The sequence below is a fragment of the Pollachius pollachius genome (assembly GCF_949987615.1).
Source record: "Pollachius pollachius genome assembly, chromosome: 12".
NCBI classification, from domain to species: Eukaryota; Metazoa; Chordata; class Actinopteri; order Gadiformes; family Gadidae; genus Pollachius; species Pollachius pollachius.
Genome location: NC_136945.1, coordinates 14,492,126 through 14,515,430, shown reverse-complemented (window position 1 = coordinate 14,515,430; position 23,305 = coordinate 14,492,126). Strand labels below are relative to the sequence as shown.

General features: G+C 48.9%; 1 protein-coding gene across 1 annotated transcript in view; it reads left to right on the top strand.

Moving 5' to 3' along the window:
- The window catches only part of chd6 (chromodomain helicase DNA binding protein 6), a 53,558-nt gene that overhangs the window by 19,815 nt on the left and 10,438 nt on the right, over positions 1–23,305 (top strand). The window contains exons 5-40 of the mRNA XM_079747646.1: positions 469–622; positions 1,228–1,377; positions 1,531–1,596; positions 1,769–1,830; positions 2,230–2,347; positions 2,654–2,740; positions 2,999–3,136; positions 3,686–3,807; positions 4,164–4,407; positions 4,656–4,832; positions 5,011–5,154; positions 5,591–5,689; positions 6,060–6,216; positions 6,733–6,943; positions 7,479–7,674; positions 7,880–8,044; positions 8,337–8,516; positions 9,142–9,252; positions 9,740–9,942; positions 10,373–10,453; positions 10,716–10,834; positions 11,641–11,800; positions 11,958–12,047; positions 12,168–12,271; positions 12,555–12,684; positions 13,130–13,199; positions 13,320–13,382; positions 13,909–13,960; positions 14,124–14,673; positions 14,786–14,994; positions 15,173–15,270; positions 15,614–16,441; positions 16,866–17,117; positions 17,766–18,093; positions 18,487–19,824; positions 20,635–20,786. Of these exons, the coding sequence (XP_079603772.1) occupies positions 469–622; positions 1,228–1,377; positions 1,531–1,596; positions 1,769–1,830; positions 2,230–2,347; positions 2,654–2,740; positions 2,999–3,136; positions 3,686–3,807; positions 4,164–4,407; positions 4,656–4,832; positions 5,011–5,154; positions 5,591–5,689; positions 6,060–6,216; positions 6,733–6,943; positions 7,479–7,674; positions 7,880–8,044; positions 8,337–8,516; positions 9,142–9,252; positions 9,740–9,942; positions 10,373–10,453; positions 10,716–10,834; positions 11,641–11,800; positions 11,958–12,047; positions 12,168–12,271; positions 12,555–12,684; positions 13,130–13,199; positions 13,320–13,382; positions 13,909–13,960; positions 14,124–14,673; positions 14,786–14,994; positions 15,173–15,270; positions 15,614–16,441; positions 16,866–17,117; positions 17,766–18,093; positions 18,487–19,824; positions 20,635–20,786 (7,408 nt within the window). The remainder of the gene's footprint in view (positions 1–468; positions 623–1,227; positions 1,378–1,530; positions 1,597–1,768; positions 1,831–2,229; positions 2,348–2,653; positions 2,741–2,998; positions 3,137–3,685; positions 3,808–4,163; positions 4,408–4,655; positions 4,833–5,010; positions 5,155–5,590; positions 5,690–6,059; positions 6,217–6,732; positions 6,944–7,478; positions 7,675–7,879; positions 8,045–8,336; positions 8,517–9,141; positions 9,253–9,739; positions 9,943–10,372; positions 10,454–10,715; positions 10,835–11,640; positions 11,801–11,957; positions 12,048–12,167; positions 12,272–12,554; positions 12,685–13,129; positions 13,200–13,319; positions 13,383–13,908; positions 13,961–14,123; positions 14,674–14,785; positions 14,995–15,172; positions 15,271–15,613; positions 16,442–16,865; positions 17,118–17,765; positions 18,094–18,486; positions 19,825–20,634; positions 20,787–23,305) is intronic.

Here is a 23,305-nt window from a genome sequence, read left to right as displayed (position 1 = left end):
TTAAGTTTGTGTTTTTGCTGTGTTTTATAGGGTCTTACGTGAAATTATTTGTTGATTTCTGATTTTTTGGGAGTTTATCTATCGGTGGCGGGGCAAAACTAGTTTTGCTGGTGACAGGAATTACCAAGACTTTTTTTGATGCCATAGAAGCATTGTAAAATGTGTCTCTTTACTGCTATTCCTCCATATTTGCATTCATTTTTCTGTCAATTGATTGTCTTTTGTATCAATTATTCTCTAAAACATGGGACTTTTTTCATTAAAACATTTATTGTGTTCACAAGACACTTTGTTAAGCCTTTGACACTTCTACTGCTAACGGTAAGGTTAAGGCTAATGACTCGGCCAAGGTCATACTAATGATACAGCTGACCTCGTCCTAATAACTCAGTGAAGCTAACGCTTACAGAACAGCTGACATCATGCTAACATTAATGTATGAGTTTGTGTTGTGCCCCGAACTCCCAGGGATCCCGGCGTGGCCCCAGTGGAGAAGAAGAAGAAGGGGAAGAGGAGAAACCAGGAGGTGGTGGTCCCAGAGGGGCCAGAGAGCGACGACGCAGCCTCAGTATCCACCCTGACCCTGGGGGGAGATGACAGCCAGGACCCACTGGATCACACGGTGAGTGGAGACACACACACGCACACCCACACCCAGTTCCACCATCAGAATATAAATAAAGTTTATTGCTGTATGTAGCCTGTATGGAACAGTTTAAAAAATATAAATGATGAAACTGTGAGGAAGATATTATTATATTATTCCATCTCTCTCTATCTTTCACACTCTCTCTCTATCTCTCTTCTCTCTATCTCTCTCTTCTCTCTGTGTCTCTCTCTCACTCGCTCACTCATTTGCTCACTGTCTCTCTCTAAAGAGGTTTGTTGACATCAAAATGTACATTGCCAATGCAGTTAGAAAAATTGAAGGAAAACAAATGATGTTGACATAATTAACCAAAAGGCAAGCTGTCAAGTATAAAAAGGTGAAAAAGGAAGTGATTAAGAGGATGGAGGTGGAGGAAGGGCCGGAGCCCGGGTGAAAAAAAAAGAGAAGCGAGAGAAGGAGAAAGCAGAGAAGGAGGAGAGGGAGAGCAGGAAACCAAAGAAACGACGGGAGGAGAAGGAGAAGGAGAAGGAGGTGGAGACGCCTTCTTCTCCCTTTCTCTTTCCCAGGAAAGAGAAAGCAGCAGAGGTGTGTAACCCCTGCTCCTCCCCGTCTGGCAGAAGCGGCGGTCGGGCCGGCAGGTGAAGAGGAGGAAGTACAACGAGGACCTGGACTTCAAGGTGGTGGACGACGACGGGGAGACCATCGCCGTGCTGGGGACCGGACGCATCGGGGCCTTCAACGCCACGGCGCTCGCCTGGCAGGCTGAGGTACTGACACACGGATACACGGACACACACACACGGATGCAGACGCACACACACTCTACTGCCAACACATCGGTTTGTCCTGCTTATTCTCTCTCTCTCTCTCTCTCTCGCTCTCTCTCTCTCTCTCTCTCTCCCATCCCCACCCCCTCTCAGGAGCCACCTGAAGATGAGGCAAACATCATTGAGAAAATTCTGAACGTCAGAACAGTGAAGAAGGAGGTATTGTGTGTGTGTTACCTCCTAGAGGAATTCATTTTGATTGATGCAGCATGTACGACGTCCCCATTCTCTGGGTTCTGACATCCTCTCTGTCTGTCGTAACTATTTCTCTGTTGCTCTCCTTTTATCTCGCGCTCTCTCTCTCTCTCTCTCTCTCTGTCTTTCTCTCTAGGGTGCTTCTTCAGAGGACGTAGAAGATGAAGCAGAGGAGTTCTACGTCAAGTATCGAAACTTGTGAGTTTTTAAAGGTCCTTGCCATTTGAGAAGACATCAATAAACATCAGTGGACTATAAACATAGTTTATCAAAGTTTTCTCAACTGAAAATGTCACACAGGCCTTTTTAATGGATTGTGGATTTATGCATACTGATGTGGACATGCACAGTCCAAAGACCATGCGTTGGGGTTGAAGCTGAAAACACAACTGTCATATTTCTAATGTTATCTGATGGTACATCATCTCAAAATGTACAAATGTAGAACATCTGTTTTTGTGGGAATTTCAGATGAAGTTACTTTTAATACCTGTTAATACTTGTGAATTGAGCTAGCATCCTTATCTGTAACCTCGTACCTATATCTAAGTGTGTGTGTGTGTGTGTGTGTGTGTGTGTGTGTATGTGTCCTGACAGCTCGTACATGCACTGTAAGTGGGCCACGCTGGATGAGCTGGAGAAAGACCCACGCATCCACCAGAAGATCAAACGCTTCCGGACCAAGCACGCCCAGATGAAACACCTGTTTATTGAGGTGACGCACCTGGGAAACCACCTAACGCTACCTTAAAATACATTTACGGAAAACTGTTACCTGTCTTTAAACCTGGCCTTATGCCTCCATTTTAATAATGTTAACTGACTTCTAACCTGAATAAACATACCTTTTAATACCTTTGCCTGCAACTAAACAGTGTATGTTTAACGTTGGCATTCAGATATTGAAACAATCGAAAGAGTGTGTTGTGTTTGCTGTTAATAACTCTGGTAGTAAGTAACATCTCTCCGTCTGTCTGTCTGTCTGTCTGTCTGTCTGTCTGTCTGTCTGTCTGTCTGTTAGCCGGATGAGGATTTATTTAATCCAGACTACATAGAAGTAGACAGAATTCTGGAGGTAGCTGTTACCACGGATACCGAGACAGGCGAGGTAGGACATGCATACACACACGCACACACATTATGTCACCCATTAAGATAACTAAGTATAAAACAGTCACAGTGTATATGGCTCTACATCTGTTCCCAACAAATTAATTAATTTATACAAACAGGAAGTTAATGTGTGTATAAAAAGGACATGACATGACATATTTACTAACAGGACGAGACTGTAAACAGGAAGTGACTCAGTACCTGGTGAAGTGGTGAAGTCTGTTCTAAACAGGAAATGACTGTAAATTAACAGGAAGTGACCCACTACTTGGTCAAGTGGTGCAGTCTGTCCTATGAGGAGGCTACCTGGGAGCTACAGGAGGACCTGGACGCCTCCAAGATCAAAGAGTTTGAGGAGATCCAGAAAATACCTGCTGACCTTCGATACATAGTGAGAGCACACACACACACACACACACACATTGATGTTTATAAAAGTGATATACAGTGTATTATATTTAAGTTGATGCACCTATAATGCACCTATCATTTTGGGGGGTGCTTCTGCGAAAAATATGCACTATTAAAAGTCATTTTTAGTTCTGCAAACACGTGGACACAGACCTGCACGTACAAGAGTTGTAAATGGACTGCATTTATAAAGTGTTTTTTGCGACCTGAGGCCTTCAGAAGCACTTTGCGATTATTAGCTCAAATTCACCCATTCATACACACATTCTCACATCGACAGCGGTGTCAGTCATGCAAGGCCACAGCCAGCTCGTCTGAAGCAGTTAGGTTAGCAGTCTCGCTCAGGGACACCTCCACACACAAACCTGCTCTACCTCCAGAGCAACTATCGGACTGCACATCCCAACTGTGTGTGCGTGCGTTTGCTACCTGTTTGGTATCGTTGTGGGAGTCTGAAAGCGAAGCATTTCCCGATCAGTGTCCAGTGCTGGTGGCTGTATTGATGTTCCCCTGACCCTGCCCTGTGTAGGAGCGACCCCTCCCTGATAAGTGGCAGAAGCTGGATTACTCCAAAGACTACCGCGGGGCCAACCAGCTCCGGGAATACCAGCTTGAGGGCATGAACTGGCTGCTCTTCAACTGGTACCATCGGTACGGCTGCGCACGCACACACACACGCATGCATATACCCATGCACGCACGCAAGGACTGATTCATTCAGTCTGCATTCATATACATTTGCGCACACTAGGACATCGAAATAGCTCGTCTCTGTTCTCTCTCTCTCTCTTTCTTTGGAGAGAGAGAGGGGCATGACAAATACACATTTGCATATTCCCAAAGTATAACAATATTATGTAGAAAACCCTGAATAAAATGAAACCAGCAATCAAGCGACGGTGAAGAAAGTAGCAACACCAATGAGATGAATGAACACACAGACACAATCAAATCAGAATGCTGTCTCAAAGTTGTACTTGTTTTTCTTCTCGTTCTGATCCCAACAGGAAGAACTGCATCCTGGCCGACGAGATGGGTCTGGGGAAGACCATCCAGTCCATCACCTTCCTGTACGAGATGTTCAGCCTGGGCATCCGCGGGCCCTTCCTGGTCATCGCACCCCTCTCTACCATCACCAACTGGGAGCGGGAGTTCCGCACGTGGACCCCCCTCAACGCCATTGTCTACCACGGCTCCCAGATCAGCCGGCAGATGATCCTGCAGTACGAGATGTTCTACCGAGACCCCCAGGTAGGGAGTCAAAGAGATGTATAGAAGGGAGGGAAAAGGAGATAGAGAGACAGAAAGGTTTAGCGGGGGGGGAGAGCGAGAGAGAGCCCCAGGTGGAGAGACGGTGCAGAGATAAAGTCTGGAGAGAGGGAAGGAGAAAGAGACCCCCGGGCAGGGAGTGGTCATTCATTACTGTTGCATTATTGCGCTCTGCTATTTGCACACAGCTTAACGGCCTCTCCTTTCTCTCTCTCTCTCTCCTCCCCCAGGGGAACTCTATCCCAGGGGTGCTGAAGTTCCACGGGGTGATCACCACCTTCGAGATGATCATGGCCGACTGCCCCGAGCTGAAGAAGCTCCACTGGCGCTGCGTCGTCATCGACGAGGCCCACCGCCTCAAGAACCGCAACTGTAAGCTGCTGGAGGGCCTGAAGTTGATGAACCTGGTGCGTAGCCCCCCTGCTCGGTCACACAACACAAACACATCTCTGTGCACTGAGAGAGACTGTTAGGAGACCCCTCTGGTAGTCCCACACCAGGGAAACAGCATGTGATCAATGGCTAGTGGTTCTAAGGTTCTAAGTCTTCTAGAGGTAACAGATCCTGTCGCTTGCTTTGCTATAGGAACACAAGGTTCTGCTGACCGGCACTCCTCTGCAGAACTCTGTGGAGGAGCTGTTCAGTCTGCTGAACTTCCTGGAGCCGCTGCAGTTCCCCTCAGAGAGCACCTTCCTGGAGGAGTTTGGGGACCTGAAGACAGAGGAACAGGTCTGTCCTCCCCTAGATTATATATAAAGTGTATGAAGACCTTTATGTTTGCTTCAGCTTTCTGCTAAATCTTAAATACATTGCACATGCTTTTTTAACTTTGCCTTTATTTTCAGTCTATTTTTATTTTATTACTCTACAATGCCTTTTTTTTTACTTTGCCTAACTTTTCTTTTACTTATTTATTATTTTTTATTTTATTGTATGTCGTTGTTTCTATGTGAAGCTCTTTGAGTCTGCCTCGTGTATGAAAAGTGCTATAGAAATAAAGTTGCCTTGCCTTGACTATGAGGACCATATCAATACAGAACATGATGTCTCTTCATACCAATCTCCTCCCCTCCCCAATCTCTTTCACCTCCCTCATCTCTTTCACCTCCCTTATCTTCTCTTTCTCCTCTCCGCTCTGCTCCTATCTCCTCTCGTCTCCTCTCAGGTGAAGAAGCTACAGGCTATCTTGAAGCCCATGATGTTGAGGAGGCTGAAGGATGATGTAGAGAAGAACCTGGCACCTAAAGAAGAGACCATCATAGAGGTATCTATCTGTTTTATCTGCCTGACTGATGTGAGGACGAGATGAGAAGTTCCGGAATAATGCCTTATTATTTATGTGTGTGTGTGTGTGTGTGTGTGTGTGTGTGAGATAAGGTGTGTTGGATTTGTGTGTATATATGATGAGGTGCGCTGTGTGTGTGCATTATGTAAGTGACATTGGTGTGTACGTTTGTGCATTCTGTGTGCCAACATTTATGTGATGTGCGTTTGCACATTATGTCAAATTTACTGATAAGATGCAGTGCTAACCTTTCTGGGTGATTGACATAAAGTGTAGTACTACAGCTATCCCTGGAGGCTGGTTGCCAGCGTGTGTAACAGCCAGTGTGTTACGGTGCTGCCCCCTGCAGGTCGAGCTGACCAATATGCAGAAGAAATACTACCGGGCCATCCTGGAGAAGAACTTCTCCTTCCTGTCTAAAGGTGCCAACCAGCACAACATGCCCAACCTCATCAACACCATGATGGAGCTACGCAAATGCTGCAACCACCCCTACCTCATCACAGGTACACACACACACACACACACCCTGGCCTCTCAGGTACAAGCACAAAAACCCCTACCTCATCATAGGCACACACACACACACACACACACACACACACACACACACACACACACACACACACACACACACACACACACACACACACACACACACAATCACACTTCTCCTTCCCTCTTTCTATCCTTCTCTCTCATTCTCTGTCTCCTTTCCTCACGGTTGCTCTCCTTCCCTCTATCCCCCTCTCTCTCTCCTCCTTCCCTCTCTTTATCATTTTCGCTCCTTTTCCCTCCTTCTCTGTCTCATTCCCTCACTGTTGCTCTCTTTCCCTCTATCCCTCTCTCTCCTCCTTCCCTCTTCTGCTCTCTATCCTTCTCTCTCCTTCTCTCTCCACTCCTTCCAATTCTGTATGTGTTTTTTGTTTATGCTGCTGCCTGTCTCCTTTGAAAAATGTATTCTGAAACTCAACGGGGATCTCCTGGTTGAATACTTGTTCAATGGATCTCCTCTCCTCCAGGAGCGGAGGAGAAGATCCTGGACAGCTTCAGGAAGAGCCACAGCCCGGATGCGTGGGACTTCCAGCTGCAGGCCATGATCCAGGGTGCGGGGAAGCTAGTGCTGATAGACAAGCTGCTGCCCAAGCTGCTGGCCGGGGGGCACAAGGTGCTCGTCTTCTCCCAGATGGTCCGCTGCCTCGACATCCTGGAGGACTACCTCATCCAGAGACGGTGGGCTCCCTAGTACAGATCGTACTAAGCACTAGGCTCATCCAGAGACGGTGGGAAAACTAGCGCAGAGCTAATTAAGCACTAGTCTCACCCAGAGACGGTTAGCTAACCAGCAAAGAATTAACTAAGTCCTCGCTTCATTCAGCAAAGTTGACTGGCTAAATAAACAGTAGCCTCATATGTATGGAGAAAAGGGAAGGTAGAGAGGGAGAGGGGAGGGCGCGAGAGATGCAGATTGAAGGAGAGACCGAAAGTGAGAGAGAGTTGGGGCGGTGGAGGAAAAGAGAAAAGTTGTGTATGTCAGCGTATTGCTTGGCAACGTTTTCAAATGGCTTTATTCATCCATCAGGGAAGGGAGCACATAGTGTTCTTGACTTGACTGAGTGAGTGAGTGTGTGTGTACCCACTGAAGTAAGTTTAACATTGACCATGGTCACGGGAATGCAAAGGTCTCTCCTTTGCTTTAGAACCCGTCGAGTCGAGAACGTTCTTCCTCTGCTGGCCTGGTACTGAAACCTCCCCTGCTCTTTCTCAGCTACACGTACGAGCGCATCGACGGGCGCGTGCGTGGGAACCTCCGGCAGGCGGCCATCGATCGCTTCTCCCGGCCCGACTCGGACCGCTTTGTGTTCCTGCTGTGCACGCGGGCGGGGGGGCTGGGAATCAACCTCACCGCCGCGGACACCTGCATCATCTTCGACTCTGACTGGAACCCCCAGAACGACCTGCAGGTACACGTGCACACACATGCGCAGGCACGCACGCACACATGCCCGCCCGCACGCACGCATGCACAAACACACTGTAATACAGACACACACACACTGTAATACAGAAACACACGCAGACCACAACCGCATGCAGCTTCAGCTCATCAAGCCCCTTTTCAGTGTAAATGTTTAAACTTCCTGTGTTGGCTCCACCCCCTCCCACCAGGCTCAGGCGCGCTGCCACCGGATTGGCCAGTCGAAGGCGGTGAAGGTGTATCGGCTGATCACCAGGAACTCGTATGAGAGGGAGATGTTTGATAAGGCCAGCCTGAAACTGGGTCTGGACAAGGCTGTTCTGCAGGACATCAACCGCAAAGGCAGCATCAATGGGGTACATCATATCATAATATGCATGTTATATTATGCATAAGATATATTATATTGGGGGGAACAGTGCAGTTAGCACTGCTGCTGGACAGCAAGAAGGTTTCAAATCCAGGGTCGATCTTTCTTTAAAACAGTGCAAAGCAGGTGAAAAAATGCGTAACGCTCATATACTATACATGATGATAGAGTTTAAAGTCGCAATGTTTAAGACTAAGCCTGCGTCATGGACCGCTCCGTCCTTTCCTGTAAGCGTAAGGCGGCTGTGATTATTGACTGTAAGGCCTGCGTGTATCAAGACGCAGCAGTTGTCTAAGCTGGAAGTGGAGGACCTGCTGAGGAAGGGTGCGTACGGAGCCCTGATGGACGACGAGGACGAGGGCTCCAAGTTCTGTGAGGAAGACATCGACCAGATCCTCCAGAGGAGAACCCAGACCATCACCATCGAGTCTGAGGGCAAGGGCTCCACCTTTGCCAAGGTACCCTTCAGTCCCATACCTCGGCGACCATCGTCTCGGCTATCAGCTTCATTACTACCGTCTCCTTAAAAGGGATCAGTCACCCTCTGCTATGCTCTAGTATAAGACCGCTTCATATTTGTGTTTTGAAAATAAAAAGGCGGTTTACAACATCCACTCTGCTGATAAATGTACGAAAAAATTGTTCATTGATGATCAATCAACGAATCATTGATGTGATTAGTCTTTTTTTTATGTATATCTATATATTTGTTTTTTTGTTTTTTCACAACATTTGTATTAAGCAGTACTTCCTAAAATTAGAAAATAGCTCAGTCTGATGTTTCATTGACATCTAAATGCACTATTAAAACCTCAGAATTACCACCTCATTCCTTCTATAGCAATTAAAGGGGAGTCGTACAATAATTAAAAAGTCTTAACTACCAGCCACCAATAAACACGGCTGGCTCGTTCGGTCACTCGGCTGTAATGAAATCCCAGAGGACCAATCATATTCATCCTATGTTCTGTTCTGTTTACCTGTTGTGACTTGGCAATATGTCAGGTGTAAGATAACAGAAGTAGGATGCACTCTGATAACAGGTGGTTTGATCTCTCCTCCCCTCGGCCCACATGCCTACAGGCCAGTTTTGTGTCTTCTGGGAACAGGACAGACATCTCGCTTGACGACCCCAACTTCTGGGCCAAGTGGGCCAAGATTGCAGAGTTGGAGATAGACTCCAAATCTGAGAAGGTAGGGGAGAATACATTACTCACTTCTCTTCCTTCTCTTCTGTCTCTTTTGTGCATGCATCTGTTTTATTTGATTTTAATTTATCCCGTATTCTTTATATTGTCTCTCCCTCACTCTCATTCTTTCTTAGGCTATCTTTACCTATCTTTTCCAGCCTCTCATTGTTCCTCTCACTGCTCTCCCTTTCTCACTCACTCACTCTCACTCCTTCTGTCTCCCTCCCCGTCTTTCTCACCCCCTCGCCACCTTTCTACCACCCCTCTCACCCCTTCTCTCTACCTCACCCTCACTCAATTCTCCTCTTTCCCATCCTCTCTACAACTTTCTCTCTCACTGTTCCTCTCTCTCTCTTTCTCGTCTCTCTCTCTATTCCCCCACTGTTTAAATTTTACTATCTCTCTCACCCCATCTCTCTTCCCATTCCTTGCTCTATTTCCCCGCACCCTTTTAATTTGTCTACCCCCTTCTCTCTCTCCCCCTCCCCAAGGAGTCCCTGGTCATCGACACCCCGCGGGTGAGAAAGCAGACCCGCCACTACAACTCGTTTGAGGACGACGAGCTGATGGAGTTCTCTGAGCTGGACAGCGACTCGGAGGAACGCCCCAGTCGCTCGCGCCGGCTGGGCGAACGAGCGCGGCGCTACCTCCGTGCAGAGTGCTTCCGGGTCGAGAAGAATCTGCTCATCTTCGGGTAGGCACACCTTGACCCCACATGACCCCAGGGGTTCATTCACTCCATCGTGGGAGGTGAAAAGCTGGACTGAACTGGCTACAAGACAGTTTTTTGTGGTACCTTTGGTGGAGTATGGTCGTGCCAAGCGCTCGCTGGCTGTTGTGTTAATGGTAATAACTCTTAAAACTTCAGTTGTGTAGGACTGCTCTTGTAGGTCAATGGAGGTTTTTGGGCTACTTAAAAAGAAGGGTGACAAAACTTAATCTGAGGTTGAAAGAGAATCCAATGTTTTGATTGAATAATAGTAAAGGCGGCCTACTGGTTACAGCTAGTTCAATACAGGTGTAGCAATTAAAATGAAGGTTTGGGCAATATATGAATATATAATATCTCTCTTCCTGCATGTATTTCCCTCTCCCCCTCTCTCCTTCCCCTCTCTCCCCCCCAGTTGGGGGAGGTGGAAGGACATCTTGAACCACGGTCGGTTTAAGTGGCACCTGACAGAGAATGACATGGAGGCTGTCTGCAGGTAAGAGGACAGACCTGTGTAATACTGTGTGTGACTCTTAGTTGTTGATGTTTGGTGTGCGTGACAATGATGTTGTAGATGTGTGTGTGATACTAATGTTTTTTTCTGTGTGTGTTTGTGTGTGTGTGTGACAATGAGGCTGTTGACTATATATTTATAAGGTTGTTGATGGCCAGGTTGTATGTTTTTAGGGCTCTGCTGGAGACACCACAGAGAGACTGTGTTCTGTGTTATGCTAATATTATGCGTTTGTGTGTTAAAGGGCTCTACTGGTGTACTGCCTGAGACACTACAAAGGAGACGACAAGATCAAGAGCTTCATCTGGGACCTGATCACCCCCAGCAAGGAGGGCCAGGACCAGGCCTTGATGAACCACTCTGGTTAGCCTGGCTCCTGTTCCTAACCCCTAACCCTAACCCCTTGGCCCCCAGCTAAACCACTCTGATCAGCCTAGCTCCTAACCCTAACCCCTAACCCTAACCCCTTGGCCCCCAGCTAAACCACTCTGATCAGCCTAGCTCCTAACCCTAACCCCTTGGCCCCCCAGCTAAACCACTCTGATCAGCCTAGCTCCTAACCCTAACCCCTAACCCTAACCCCTTGGCCCCCAGCTAAACCACTCTGATCAGCCTAGCTCCTAACCCTAACCCCTTGGCCCCCAGCTAAACCACTCTGATCAGCCTAGCTCCTAACCCTAACTCCTTGGCCCCCAGCTAAACCACTCTGATCAGCCTAGCTCCGAACTCTAATCCCTAACCATAGCCACTTGGCCCCCCAGTTAAACCACTCAGTTCAGCCTAGCTCCGAACCCTAATCCCTAACCTTAACCCCTTGGACCCCAGATAAACCACTCTGTTCTGCCTAGCTCCTAACCCTAACCCCGTGCCCCCCCAGCTAAACCACTCTGTTCCGCCTAGCTCCTAACCCTTATCCATTACCCTAACCCTAACCCTAAACCAATCTGTTCAGCCTAGCTCCTAACCCTAACCAACTCTGGTTAGCATAGCTTCTTATAAGCATCTCATTTAATTGAACCATTACTAACCACTGTCAAGAAGATGGGCATCCGCATAGCTTCCCATGTGCCTGTTGTGCTGATTGTTAATTCGCTATTTTTAATATGGGTATGAACTATGCCGTGACATTGAGTAACACTTCATTCAAATTCCATTTATGATCATAAAAGGTCTGTCGGTGCCAGTCCCTCGCGGCCGGAAGGGCAAGAAGCTGAAGAACCAGCTGAACGCCCCTGAGGTGAAGAGCGCTGATTGGCTGGTCCACTGCAACCCCGAGGTGGTCCTTCAGGACGACAGTTACAAGAAGCACCTCAAACAGCACTGCAACAAGTCAGTACCGGTGACACCACATTACACAACTTACACTAGTTGTTCACTTGGCAAGGCACTCTTTGAACTGAACCAACATAACAAGCCCTGCATGACGCTGGATGTATACTGATCCTCCCTTCCTTCCTTCCTTCCTTTTTCCTTCCTCTCCTCCCAGGGTTCTGCTGAGGGTGCGGATGTTGTACTACCTGAAAGTGGAGGTGCTCGGAGAAGCGGCCAATCAGGCTCTGGAAGGAATCCCTGCCAGGTATGCAGCCCCCCTGTTTTAGATGGCACACCTGGTAGAAGAGGTTTGCAAACCCACTTGTTTTAGATGGCGCACCTGCTGTGGATGCTGTGTATGAACCAAGTGTCGTTGTGTTGTCAGTAAGCTGGAGGTGGCTCTCCCGGACATCGACTACATCGAGATCCCGGCGGGCTGGTGGGACAGAGAGGCAGACAAGTCCCTCCTCATAGGAGTACACAAACACGGTAACTATGACGACCACCAACAGTTTAGGCACCCAATCACTGTTTCTATGGCAATTGAATGGTTTCAACGTTAACACTGAATGGTTTGGAAACACACATGGTAACTATGACGACCACAATGGTTTCGACACAAACACGCTAACTCGAACAACTGAAATGGTTTGGACCTGACCACGGTAACCATGTCCATTGCAGCGGTTCAGACACAAACGATAACCACAATGTAACAGGTTTGATAGAACCACTGTAACTATGACAACTAAGCTGTGTTTGTGTGCTGCAGGCTATGAGCGCTACATAGCTATGCGTGCGGACCCCGAGCTGTGCTTCCTGGAGAGGGTGGGCATGCCTGACGCTATGGCGCTGTCCGCAGAACACACCGCCGGGGAGGGAGGGGCCGAGGCTGCAGACAGGTAGAGAACACGCACACACACACACACACACACACACACACACACACACACACACACACACACACACACACACACACACACACACACACACACACACACACACACACACACACACACACACACACACACACACACACACAGACATTTTGGTGTTTTCAGTTTAAATGATCATATCTGTCTCTTTCACATTCACTACCTTCTACCCAAGGTGCTTGTTTGTTGTGTGAGCTTAAAGGCCTACTCCTTACCTATTTCTCTATTCTCCTCCTCTTCTCCTGCTCTTTCCTCCCCTCCTCTCCTATTTTTTTCTCTCCTTCTCTTCTCCTGCTCGTCCCTCCTCTTCTCCTCTTCTATTCTCCTCTGCTCTCGTCTACTTGTCTCCCCTCTTCTCACCTTCTCTCTTATTCTCTAATCATCCTCGTCTTCCTCTTCTTCCCCTTTGCAGTGTGTGTAAGAGCGAGGAGACGAAGGATGAGACGGAGATCAAGCCTGACGGAGGAGAAGAGAGGGAGGAGAGGGAAGAGGGGGAGCAGAGGGAAGAGGGGGAGCAGAAGGAGGAGAGGGAAGAGGGGGAGCAGAAGGAGGAGGGGGAGCAGAAGGAGGAGAGGGAAGAGGGGGAGCAGAAGGAGGAGGGGGAGGAGAGGGAAGAGGAAGAACCAAGGGAAGATGTGGAGGAGGAGAGGGAGGAGGGCAACAAGGTGAGAACCAGCATGCCCGCGGACTAACTGTCACTCAAAAACACTCACTCTGTTCATCCATCACTCTCACACACTCACTCCATTTATCTCCATCACTCTCACACACTCACTCCATTTATCTCCATCGCTCTCACAAAGACTCACTGCATTCATCCATCTCTCTCCCACACCCACGCCATTTCTCTCTTTCACTCTCATTCACTGTCCATTTATCTCCATCACTCTCACACACTGTCTATTTATCTGCATCACTCTCACACACTGTCCATTTATCTCCATCACTCTCACACACTGTCCATTTATCTCCATCACTCTCACACACTGTCCATTTATCTCCATCACTCTCACACACTGTCCATTTATCTCCATCACTCTTGCATTCATCATCTTTGTCTCTCTCTTCAATAAACGTATTCATGTTTGCACTTCATTTGGGGAACATAAACTGGTGACTGATATCACATTGTTTAGCTGTAGATGCGAATCAGAGAACGTGAGAGTGAACACATTACACCATGTCCTGTAGGAGGAGACCAGCAGCAGTACGCTGGAGAAGCCTGACGACGCCACGGCAACAGGTGAGACTCACGGGGTCAGAGGTCAGCCTCCACACTGTGACCTCCTTGTTATTGATGTCTTAATATGTTATTTGATGTATCCATTCATTAGCGTGTTGGTGTTATTAGTTTGCTGTGTTGTACAGGGGTGTTTGTGCTGATGTGCTGTCTCCATGGTTACCAGCTGATTCCGAGACGGCTGGCGAGTCGGGGGTCCTCGACGAAGCCCCGGTGGTCACCATGACAACAGCGGCCACCCTGCCACCTCCCCCCGTTACGGACATTATGGCGACAGCGTTGGTAATGGCAACGCCTGGAACAGGAAGTGGGACAGGAAGTGGGGTGGCGGAACTGCAACTGGTGCAGGCTGGTCCCCGACCCCCCACATGGCCCGCTGGCCCCGCCCTCACGGCCCGGCTGCGGCGCTTGGTCGCCGCCTACCAGCGCTTCACGCTGCGCCGCGAACCCCTCCCTCTCCGCCCCGACTACCTGATGCACGACGGCCTGGTCGGCATGACGATGGGAGGGGGTGGGCTCCAGCAGCAGCAGCATCACCAACAACAACAGCAACAACAACAACAACAACAGCACCAGCAATTCCTCCATCAGCACGCCCATCACCCCCACCATGGTGGGGCTGGGGGCCCGTTGGCGTGGCAACTGGGGGAGGAGCTGCGGCGGTGTTCCGTGGTCGCCACGGAGACGGACCCACTCTTTCTGGAGTGGCAGCGGAGGTAACCGATCAGAAATCGTCTTTGTTTGATCAATGTGGATGTCGGAGGGACTTTCTCAAAGACCTTTTATTAAAAAAATAGAAATGTTAAAAAGTGTGGGGTACTTTTGTAGGTGGACGCGGCGCGAACAGGCGGACTTCTACCGCACAGTGTCGTCGTTCGGCGTGGTGTACGACCCCGAGAGGAAGGCGTTTGATTGGTCAACGTTCCGGGCGCTGGCACGGCTGGAGAGGAAGACGGACCAGAGCCTGGAGAGATACTTCAGCTCCTTCGTCAACATGTGCAGGACCGCCTGCAGACTGCCGCCCAGGAAGGACGAAGGTGAGAGCCAGCAAACTGCTATAGACAGACAGACAGACACACAATGTATCCATCTGCTACATTTTCTCATTTCATATTGAAGCTGTTCTTTAATTCTATTGTTGCAGACATCGACACACATCTTTCTGTTTCTCTTTACTGCAACTCTCTACTGACTGTTTCCATGTCTTTCGCCCAGGCCTGATGGATGCGGCAGTGTTTGTGGAGCCGCTGACAGAGGAGAGAGCAGCAAGGACACTGTACCGCATTGAACTGCTCCGCAAAATCAGAGAACAGGTTAGGTCGAGTCCGGTGCATTTGAGAACAGTGAGGTCTGGTCAGGTGTGTTAGAGAACAGTGAGGTCTGGTCAGGTGTGTTAGAGAACAGTGAGGTCTGGTCAGGTGTGTGAGAGAACAGTGAGGTCTGGTCAGGTGTGTGAGAGAACAGGTAAGGTCGGGTGGTCTTTGTACAAAGCATCTACTAAATGACTCTATAATCACAGTGCTATACCAATGGGCATAGTACGACTGACAGTAGTACATGCATACTACGAATACTTTTATTTTACGTTAATACACAAATAATGTTACCGTGGCTGACAGTGCATGGTTAATGCAGTAATATGACCCCCGCCCCCAGGTGCTGCGCCACCCGCTGCTGTCCGCCCGTCTCCAGCTGTGCCGGCCGTCTCTCTACCTCCCCGTGTGGTGGGAGGGCGGGAAGCACGACCGGGACCTGCTGATCGGGGCGGCCCGCCACGGCCTCAGCCGCACCGACTACTTCATCCTCAACGACCCCCAGCTCACCTTCCTGGACGCACACCGCAACTACGTCCAGAAGGAGAGCCAGGCGGCCGTCCTCGCGGGCTACGCCCCCCACCACCACCTCCACGCCGCGGCCCAGCACCACCACCACCACCACCACCACCACCACCACCACCCCGCCGCCGTCTCCTCCTCCTCCTCCACGTCCTCCTCCTCGGCCCACCCGCAGCTGCCGCACCCTCACTGCTGCCTCTACGAGTCGGGGCCGGGCTGCCACTCGCCCCAGCCCCCGGAGTACCCCCACCCCCACTCCACGCCGCCGCCGCCGCCGCCGCCGGTGTCCTCCCACCCCCACCCCCACCTCCACCCGGCGAACCCCGACGGGCCCCAGGGCTCGGCCTCCCCCGGTCTGGTCATGGTGTCCGGACCCCGGGCGGACTTCCTGGACTGCCCCCCGCTGGACGACGGGCTGGAGCTGGGCTCGCTGTCGGCCGACGCCCTGCACGGGGGCAAGGCCTCCAAGGAAGCCCTCAACGGCTTCCCCTTCAACTCGGCCGCCGGGGGCCAGAGCATGCTCAACTCGTACGGGCTGGGGGGCCCGGACCTGGGCTCCAAGCTGCGCAGCGACGTGCTGGTGGGCCAGCAGGGCTCCTCGGAGGAGACGGGCCTGATGGCGCCGTCGGTGGAGCTGGACAGACTGCAGGTGACTCATTTGGTACAATGACCCAAGCGATTCATTTTATGTGTCGTACGTTGTATACATTAAAACCCGTCTCTCCCGTCATTGCGAATCGTCCTCCACCTCAAATCATGTCATGATGATATTGTTATTAATTCATTTGTTTTACTCTTTTTTTTTTGTGCGATCGCGCGTCGCAGCACTTTCAAGCTCACTCACCATCTGTTCCTCCGTCCATCCGTATATTCATCTACCATTTGAGCATCCTTATATGCCTCCATTAATCTTCCATGGATCTGTCCATCAATCCGCAATGGTTCTCAAACCACCCATTTAACATCCATCCATCTCAATAAATCCTTAAAGCCAGCTATCCATCCTTAAAGCCATCCACCAGCCATCCATCTCTCCATGGTCTAACCCCTGACTGGCCCCCCCTCCCCCCCAGGCTCCCTGGGACGGGACGGACCACTCCAGCCCGGCCCACCACATGTTCAACGAGGCAGACCCCATCCTGGGCCCCCCTACACTGGAGCCGGGCTTCCTGGAGGAGGACGAGGAGGAGGCGCAGGGGCCCGACCCAGGGGGAGAGGAAGGAGGGACTCTGGAGGAGTGCCTGGGCCTCCCGCCCCCGTCCTCCTCCCATCCCTCGGCCGAGGACGCCGGGGAGCCGCTGTCCTCCAGCTACATGCTCTTTAAGGTCAGTCCAACCTGTAGTCCAAACTGTAGTCCCACCTGTAGTCCCACCCGTAGTCCAACCTGAAGCCTTGACTTAATGTCCGGGTTGTAGTTCCACCTCTAGTCCAACTTGTAGTCCAACTTGAAGCCCGACTTATTGTCTGGTTGGTAGTCCCTCCCTCTAGTCCAACTTGTAGTCCAACCTGTAGTCCAACTTGAAGCCCGACTTATTGTCTGGTTGGCAGTCCCTCCCTCTAGTCCAACTTGTAGTCCAACCTGTAGTCCAACTCGAAGCCCGACTTATTGTCTGGTTGGCAGTCCCTCCCTCTAGTCCAACGTGTAGTCCAACCTGTAGTCCAACTTGTAGCCTGACTCAGTCCAACATCCAGTCCAACTTGTAGCCCAGTCTGTAGGCCAACTTGTAACTCGACATGGGGTCCAACTTGTAGTCAACCTGTAGCCCGACCTCAAGCCAGCTTGTATTTAACTGATCTTCTTAGGGTTAATGGTTATGTTTTGATCACATGTGAAAGTGATTCTGTATAATTGACCAGGGGTTTCTATATCTAATTGACCATGTGTTTCTGACCTGTTTTTTTTCTGTATTTCATCTACACAGGGGTTTCTGTATTTTATTGACCATGTGTTGGGTTTATTTATTTCCATCCAGGATATCGGTGTGAGTGAAGAAGCCAGCGCTGACCCCACGGACCTCTCAACCAGCCCTCCTCCACCCTACGTCCCGGCTCCCCCGCTCTCCCTCTCTGACATCACCGCCCCTGATCCTCACGATAGGCTAGGCCACTCTGATGTCACCGAGCCCCTAGCCAATCACGACGAGGATGAAGGATCGCGGCAGACAGGGAGTGGAGTGTTTGAATTTGATGACAAGGAGGAGGTGGAGGAGGTGGAGGAGATGGATACGGACGACCTGGAGCGGAACTTGGACCCAACAGAGGACCAGGTGCTGGGACACGGAGAGTCCAGCACAGACCAAGGTGGGTCCCCCAGAGTTGGTGGTCTCAGTTTGGACTCTTGTCATTCTAGGAGATACTTTATCCATTCATTGGGGCTGAGAAATGCAGCACTAGACTAAGTTTAACTGCTACCACTCTACAATCTACAATCTGTTTTCTCTCATTTATTATTCATCAGACAGACTTTACCTTATAACCTCTAACGTACAAATATTTATTTGTTGCTTTGGAAAAAATCCTCTGCTGTGTAAAAGGGTTTATCCTAACCATAATTCTTGTGGTTTTATTATGGTAGCTAGTCACACATAATATTACATCATATGATGTCAGACTGATATCTCATTATTATTTTACATAACCATCGTAAGAAGGAAAAGCTGTTGTGCGTTCCTGACTTCTCCTTTGTCTCTCCAGCTGACGCCCATAGTCTAGGTCTTCTGGACGGACCCTCCCTGGTAGGGGGCCCTATCATCGCCATGACCCCAGAACCAGACATGGAAGCCGGGGAGGAGGACAGCATGGAGACCCCACCCCAACCGTCTCCTGACCTCCTGGAGCCACCTTGTTCCAGGGAGGACCTGGAGAACATGGCCCAGGAGGAGCTCGGCTCCCTGGGGGTGCATGAGGTGAAGACAGCGGGCGATCCAATGGAGGAAGAGGAGAAGCAGGAGGAGGAAGTGTTGGACGGGCTGGGGCTTGGTCACAGAATCGAACAGAACGGAATGGATGGATGTTCACTGGACATTCCGTCAGCAGACCTCCCACTCATGGAAGGAACGGCAGAAGGTTCTAGTGCGGAAAGGACTCCCATGACCCCAGAAGTCCTGGACGACGATACCCTGGACCAAGCCATTTCTCTTCCGCCCGACTCTGTGTTGTCGCCCTACGATCATGACGCAGAAGTCGTCACCGGGCAACCGGAGCCACACAAAGGAGAGCTGCAACGAAACCTTTACGCTGCACAATCCATCATCCACTGGTCCACCTCTGATTCGTCCCCGACCGACCTGTCTATGTCTGCCTTCGAGAGGAACGAGAAAGCAGGGTTCCAGCAGTCTCAACATGGAGTTGTAGACCAGGACGACATGGCCAACGCCAGGAGGGTCTGTGAGGCCAAACCTGGTCAGCTGGGACTGGATGGGAAGTTCTCCGCGTGGCAGGAGGATAGCAAACTGCACCTGGTGGGCCGGCCCATCAAGAAGGAGGAGACCAAGGTGGAGGCAATGGAGGAGGATCTACCTTTGTACCCACACAATGCTCCAGACGTCAAGCCCCCGAACCTCCTCGGATACACCATCAAGACGGAGGGTCTTGTGCCCAAGACAGAGCAGTTCGAGTTCTCTGTGAAACCCGAAGAGATGGAGTCCAAGTCTGAAGGTCTGAGCTTCTCCACCAAAGCCGAGAACCATCTTCAGTTCGCCTCATACGGTGCTGGAATAAAGTCTGAGTCTAAGCCAGGGAGCGTGGACTTGGTTGGTTATCCAGACTGTAACGAACTGAAGCCCGAGACCAAAGCAGAAGGTCTTGGGTTTGACGGCTACCCAGACAGCTCTGAGACCAAGCCTGATCCCAAGCCTGAAGGGGTTGGGTTCACAGCCTACCCGGACACGAAGTTGGAGACCAAGAGGGAGTTTCTGGAGGCTGACAGCACAGTACAGACCCACAAGCTGGAGCAGGGGGAGGTGCTGGCTGAAGCCCCTGAGAGCCCACAGGTCAAAGTCCAGATGAAGGAGGAGAGGCCAAAATCACCAGGTACGCATGGAGTCGAGATGTTTTGAGAAATTGTTGTCCTGAAAATGATGTCCGTTACTTCATTATACCCTCCAAATACAGTGCTTTGGTAAAACAAGTTTTCCATTAGTCAAAATAACATTAAGTTGAATGCACCTTGCGTTCCTCTAAAATGTAACATTGTGACCAGGTGTTTCAATATTGTGATGAAAGCATCTTCTGGCTTAGTGTCTAGTTGGCCTTTAGCAACCCAGTCATCCCCAAACTCCAGACCAAGTAGTTGTCCTCTTGTAAGTTTTGATCGCTCCCTGATCCCTTCCTGAGGAAAAAATACTTTCCTCTGGTGCAGCCATTGTTCATTTAATTTGGGAGACGCACCTTGTTCATCATCAACTGAAGCTTCCTCTGCCGAGTGCTGATTGGTCCTATCATACCTCCCCCGTGTGCTGATTAGTCCAAGCATCTTCACAAGTTTGAAAAAGGCTATTAACCGGATTAAGGCCAAGTTGATCTGTAAAGAAGAACATAATGGGAACTTACCAGATCGGGATGGTCTCTTGAAGCTCGAATGACCATGTGAATGAATGAACGTGTGAAAGACAGTTGTGTTGAGTGATGTGACTGAAGCGTTGATGTTTGATTGCTTGTGAGGTTGTTTGTGTTTGACTTCCAGACGAAAAGTTCTGGGTTTAAACCCACTGTCTGCAGTCTAACCTTCAAGCATCCAAGGGCAAGATGCACCCTTTGGACGACAGCGGTTCATAGTCAATGGCCAACGGCTAAATAACAAACCCAAATCAACGTTCTACCGCCTGTGTCCCTCTGGTCCAGTGCCTGTGGTGGAGTCCTACCCGCCCAGCCCTCGCTTCGCCTCTTCCCTTGCCATGTGTGAGCTTCCAGACGGTCTCCATGACGCCCGTGAGCCCACCATCGCCCAGCTGCTGCAGGAGAAAGCCCTCTACTCCTTCTCCGAGTGGCCCAAGGTACCTCCAGATCAGATTGTTGATGAATCCTGATTATCTACATTAACCTAATCCCAGGAGAAAGCCCTCTACTCCTTCTCCGAGTGGCCCAAGGTACCTCCAGATCAGATTGTTGATGAATCCTGATTATCTACATTAAGCTAATCCCAGGAGAAAGCCCTCTACTCCTTCTCCGAGTGGCCCAAGGTACCTCCAGATCAGAATGTTGATGAATCCTGATTATCTACATTAACCTAATCCCAGGAGAAAGCCCTCTTCTCTTTATCCCGTGGTCCAAGGTACCTCCAGATTATATTTGATTATAAATTAGTATTGATTATATTCAATTATAGATTTGTTTAACCACTTAATCATCAAATCCCGCCGGCGTTTTAGTTAAGTTTTAAGTGGTGTAAGTTTTAGTTACACCACCCCTTCCCCCCAACATGCTGGGTCAATTTTCGGCATCATAAGGTTGAGTGATATAGTCATGTCATACACCATTTGAAAGCTTAGAATCTCAGGAATGTCATCCAATGTCAACCATTCAGTGGAATAAATATGTTTAGCGAATATAGATCAAATATATCCTAGTGTCTTAGGTCAAAATAGCCCCCCTCACCCTGCCCCTCCCTTGGTGCATTCTTACTTTATCATCGTTGTGGATATCCTTAGCAATGAGTTGATACTTCATGTTGGGTCTTGAAATGTTCATAAGAGTCCACAGAAATCGAATATCAATATTATTTTAGTCTAATTACATTGTGTATATGCACAAGCCATCTTATACAAAGCAGCCGAAAAATAGAAAACCGAAACGCTGCAATGTTTTTTTGTAGAAAACTGCGATTTTAGGGTTTGAATTCCGCTATTGTCGTCTGATTCATGGTATCCACTGTGTTCGCCAGGGTCTCACGATGACGTAGAGCCCTCACAAATGTCTGTAAGACCAATACTTCCTTGTAAACAAGCCTTACATGCCAATGAGGCGATTGCTTTCAAAACGGGGCATGTATACTTTGATTGACAGCTACACCAGCAGACAGCAAGGGTCGGGGACGGGCCTTAGATATCCTAATAGCCAATGAAAAGACCTTTCTGACGATATCCAGCATGTCAAACACCGTCTCACGTGTGGTTGAGAAAACAAATGCGCAAGGGGTGTGCGTAAAGTAGCAGGCTCGTCGCCAGAGTGCGAGTGTGGAGCAGGTGGTTGATTTGCATGCTCGTGTGTGGTTTTATTTTTATTTATTTTTGTGAGTTTGCTTGTATGAACATTTTGAAAGATGGCTAAATGCCCGGAGAAGAAAGGAGGGGGAGGGAGGGAGGGAATCATGTAAATAGTTGTTTTTGTTTATTTGTACATTGTTATTGTAATTTTACTTATTTTTGTTTATTTGTACATAGTTATTCATAGTATTTTTACTATTTCAGTTTTGGTGTTCATACCATTGCAGTTTTCACTTTTTAAGTTAAAATAATAGCCAACAACACAAAACGCTTTTTTTTGTCAAAATTGCAAAGGCGGAATAGCTAAAAATTGGATTTGTGTGTGATTATGCCTGTCTCATTACATATCAGAACATCTTCATTTGAGACCAAGATTATGCTTCTACATGTTTGGGTTCACTTTTGTTTACAGTATTCATTTTGGGTAGCCAAAGGCCTTTATCGGAGTCTCCAAAAGGACCCTGACCACAACGAATGGACATATCATTACATAAAAGGAGCTGGAGACTTCATCTTTTATGCTTTGTTGATCTGCTTTTACACACAGCATCTCTAGGGCTAGGGCTCAGTAGTGTTTCCAAGGGATGTGGAGTTACCTAGGGTACTACAATCAGCTTGGTTTAGAGGTGTGTGTAACCGGCTGGAAGGAAAAACAATATTGTAGCCTTCCCAGCACTGTGTCAGTACATGATACAGTTATTCTGATAATGTTACACAATTCTACAGGTTCTCAGCTTTCCAAAGAGACCAAGCAGGTGATTAGAGGTCATACTATGAAGGAGCAGTGGTCTCTAGAGGAGGCGCAGTGCAAAAACTAAAAAATGGCCAAAAATGGCCCAAAGACAAAGTGGTTAAATTATTGATAATTCGTGATAAGATTGTGTGTATTCAACTAATCTCACAAGAAAACCCTCTTCTCCTTCCCGAGGGGCCAAAACTACCTCTAGAATTAAGATGATGTATTAGATTATAGATTCATCTTTAATTTATATTATGCACATACAATTATCTCAGGAGAAAGTCCTTAGATTATTGATATTATTATAGATTCATCTTGACTAGGTTACACACATTATAAGTCCTGGGAGAAAGATCTCTACTCCTTCTCCGGGTGGCCCAGATAAAAGATTATATAAAATGTTATATTAGATTATGTACATTACACTACGTTCTCTAATGGATATTGTACTTATCCCAGGACAATGTTTTCTACTTCTTCCCCAAGTGGCTCATTCTACTCTTTCAGATTGTATGACATGAATTTCTGACATCACATAAGATTCTCTAATGATTAGGTTACTAAAGCAAAA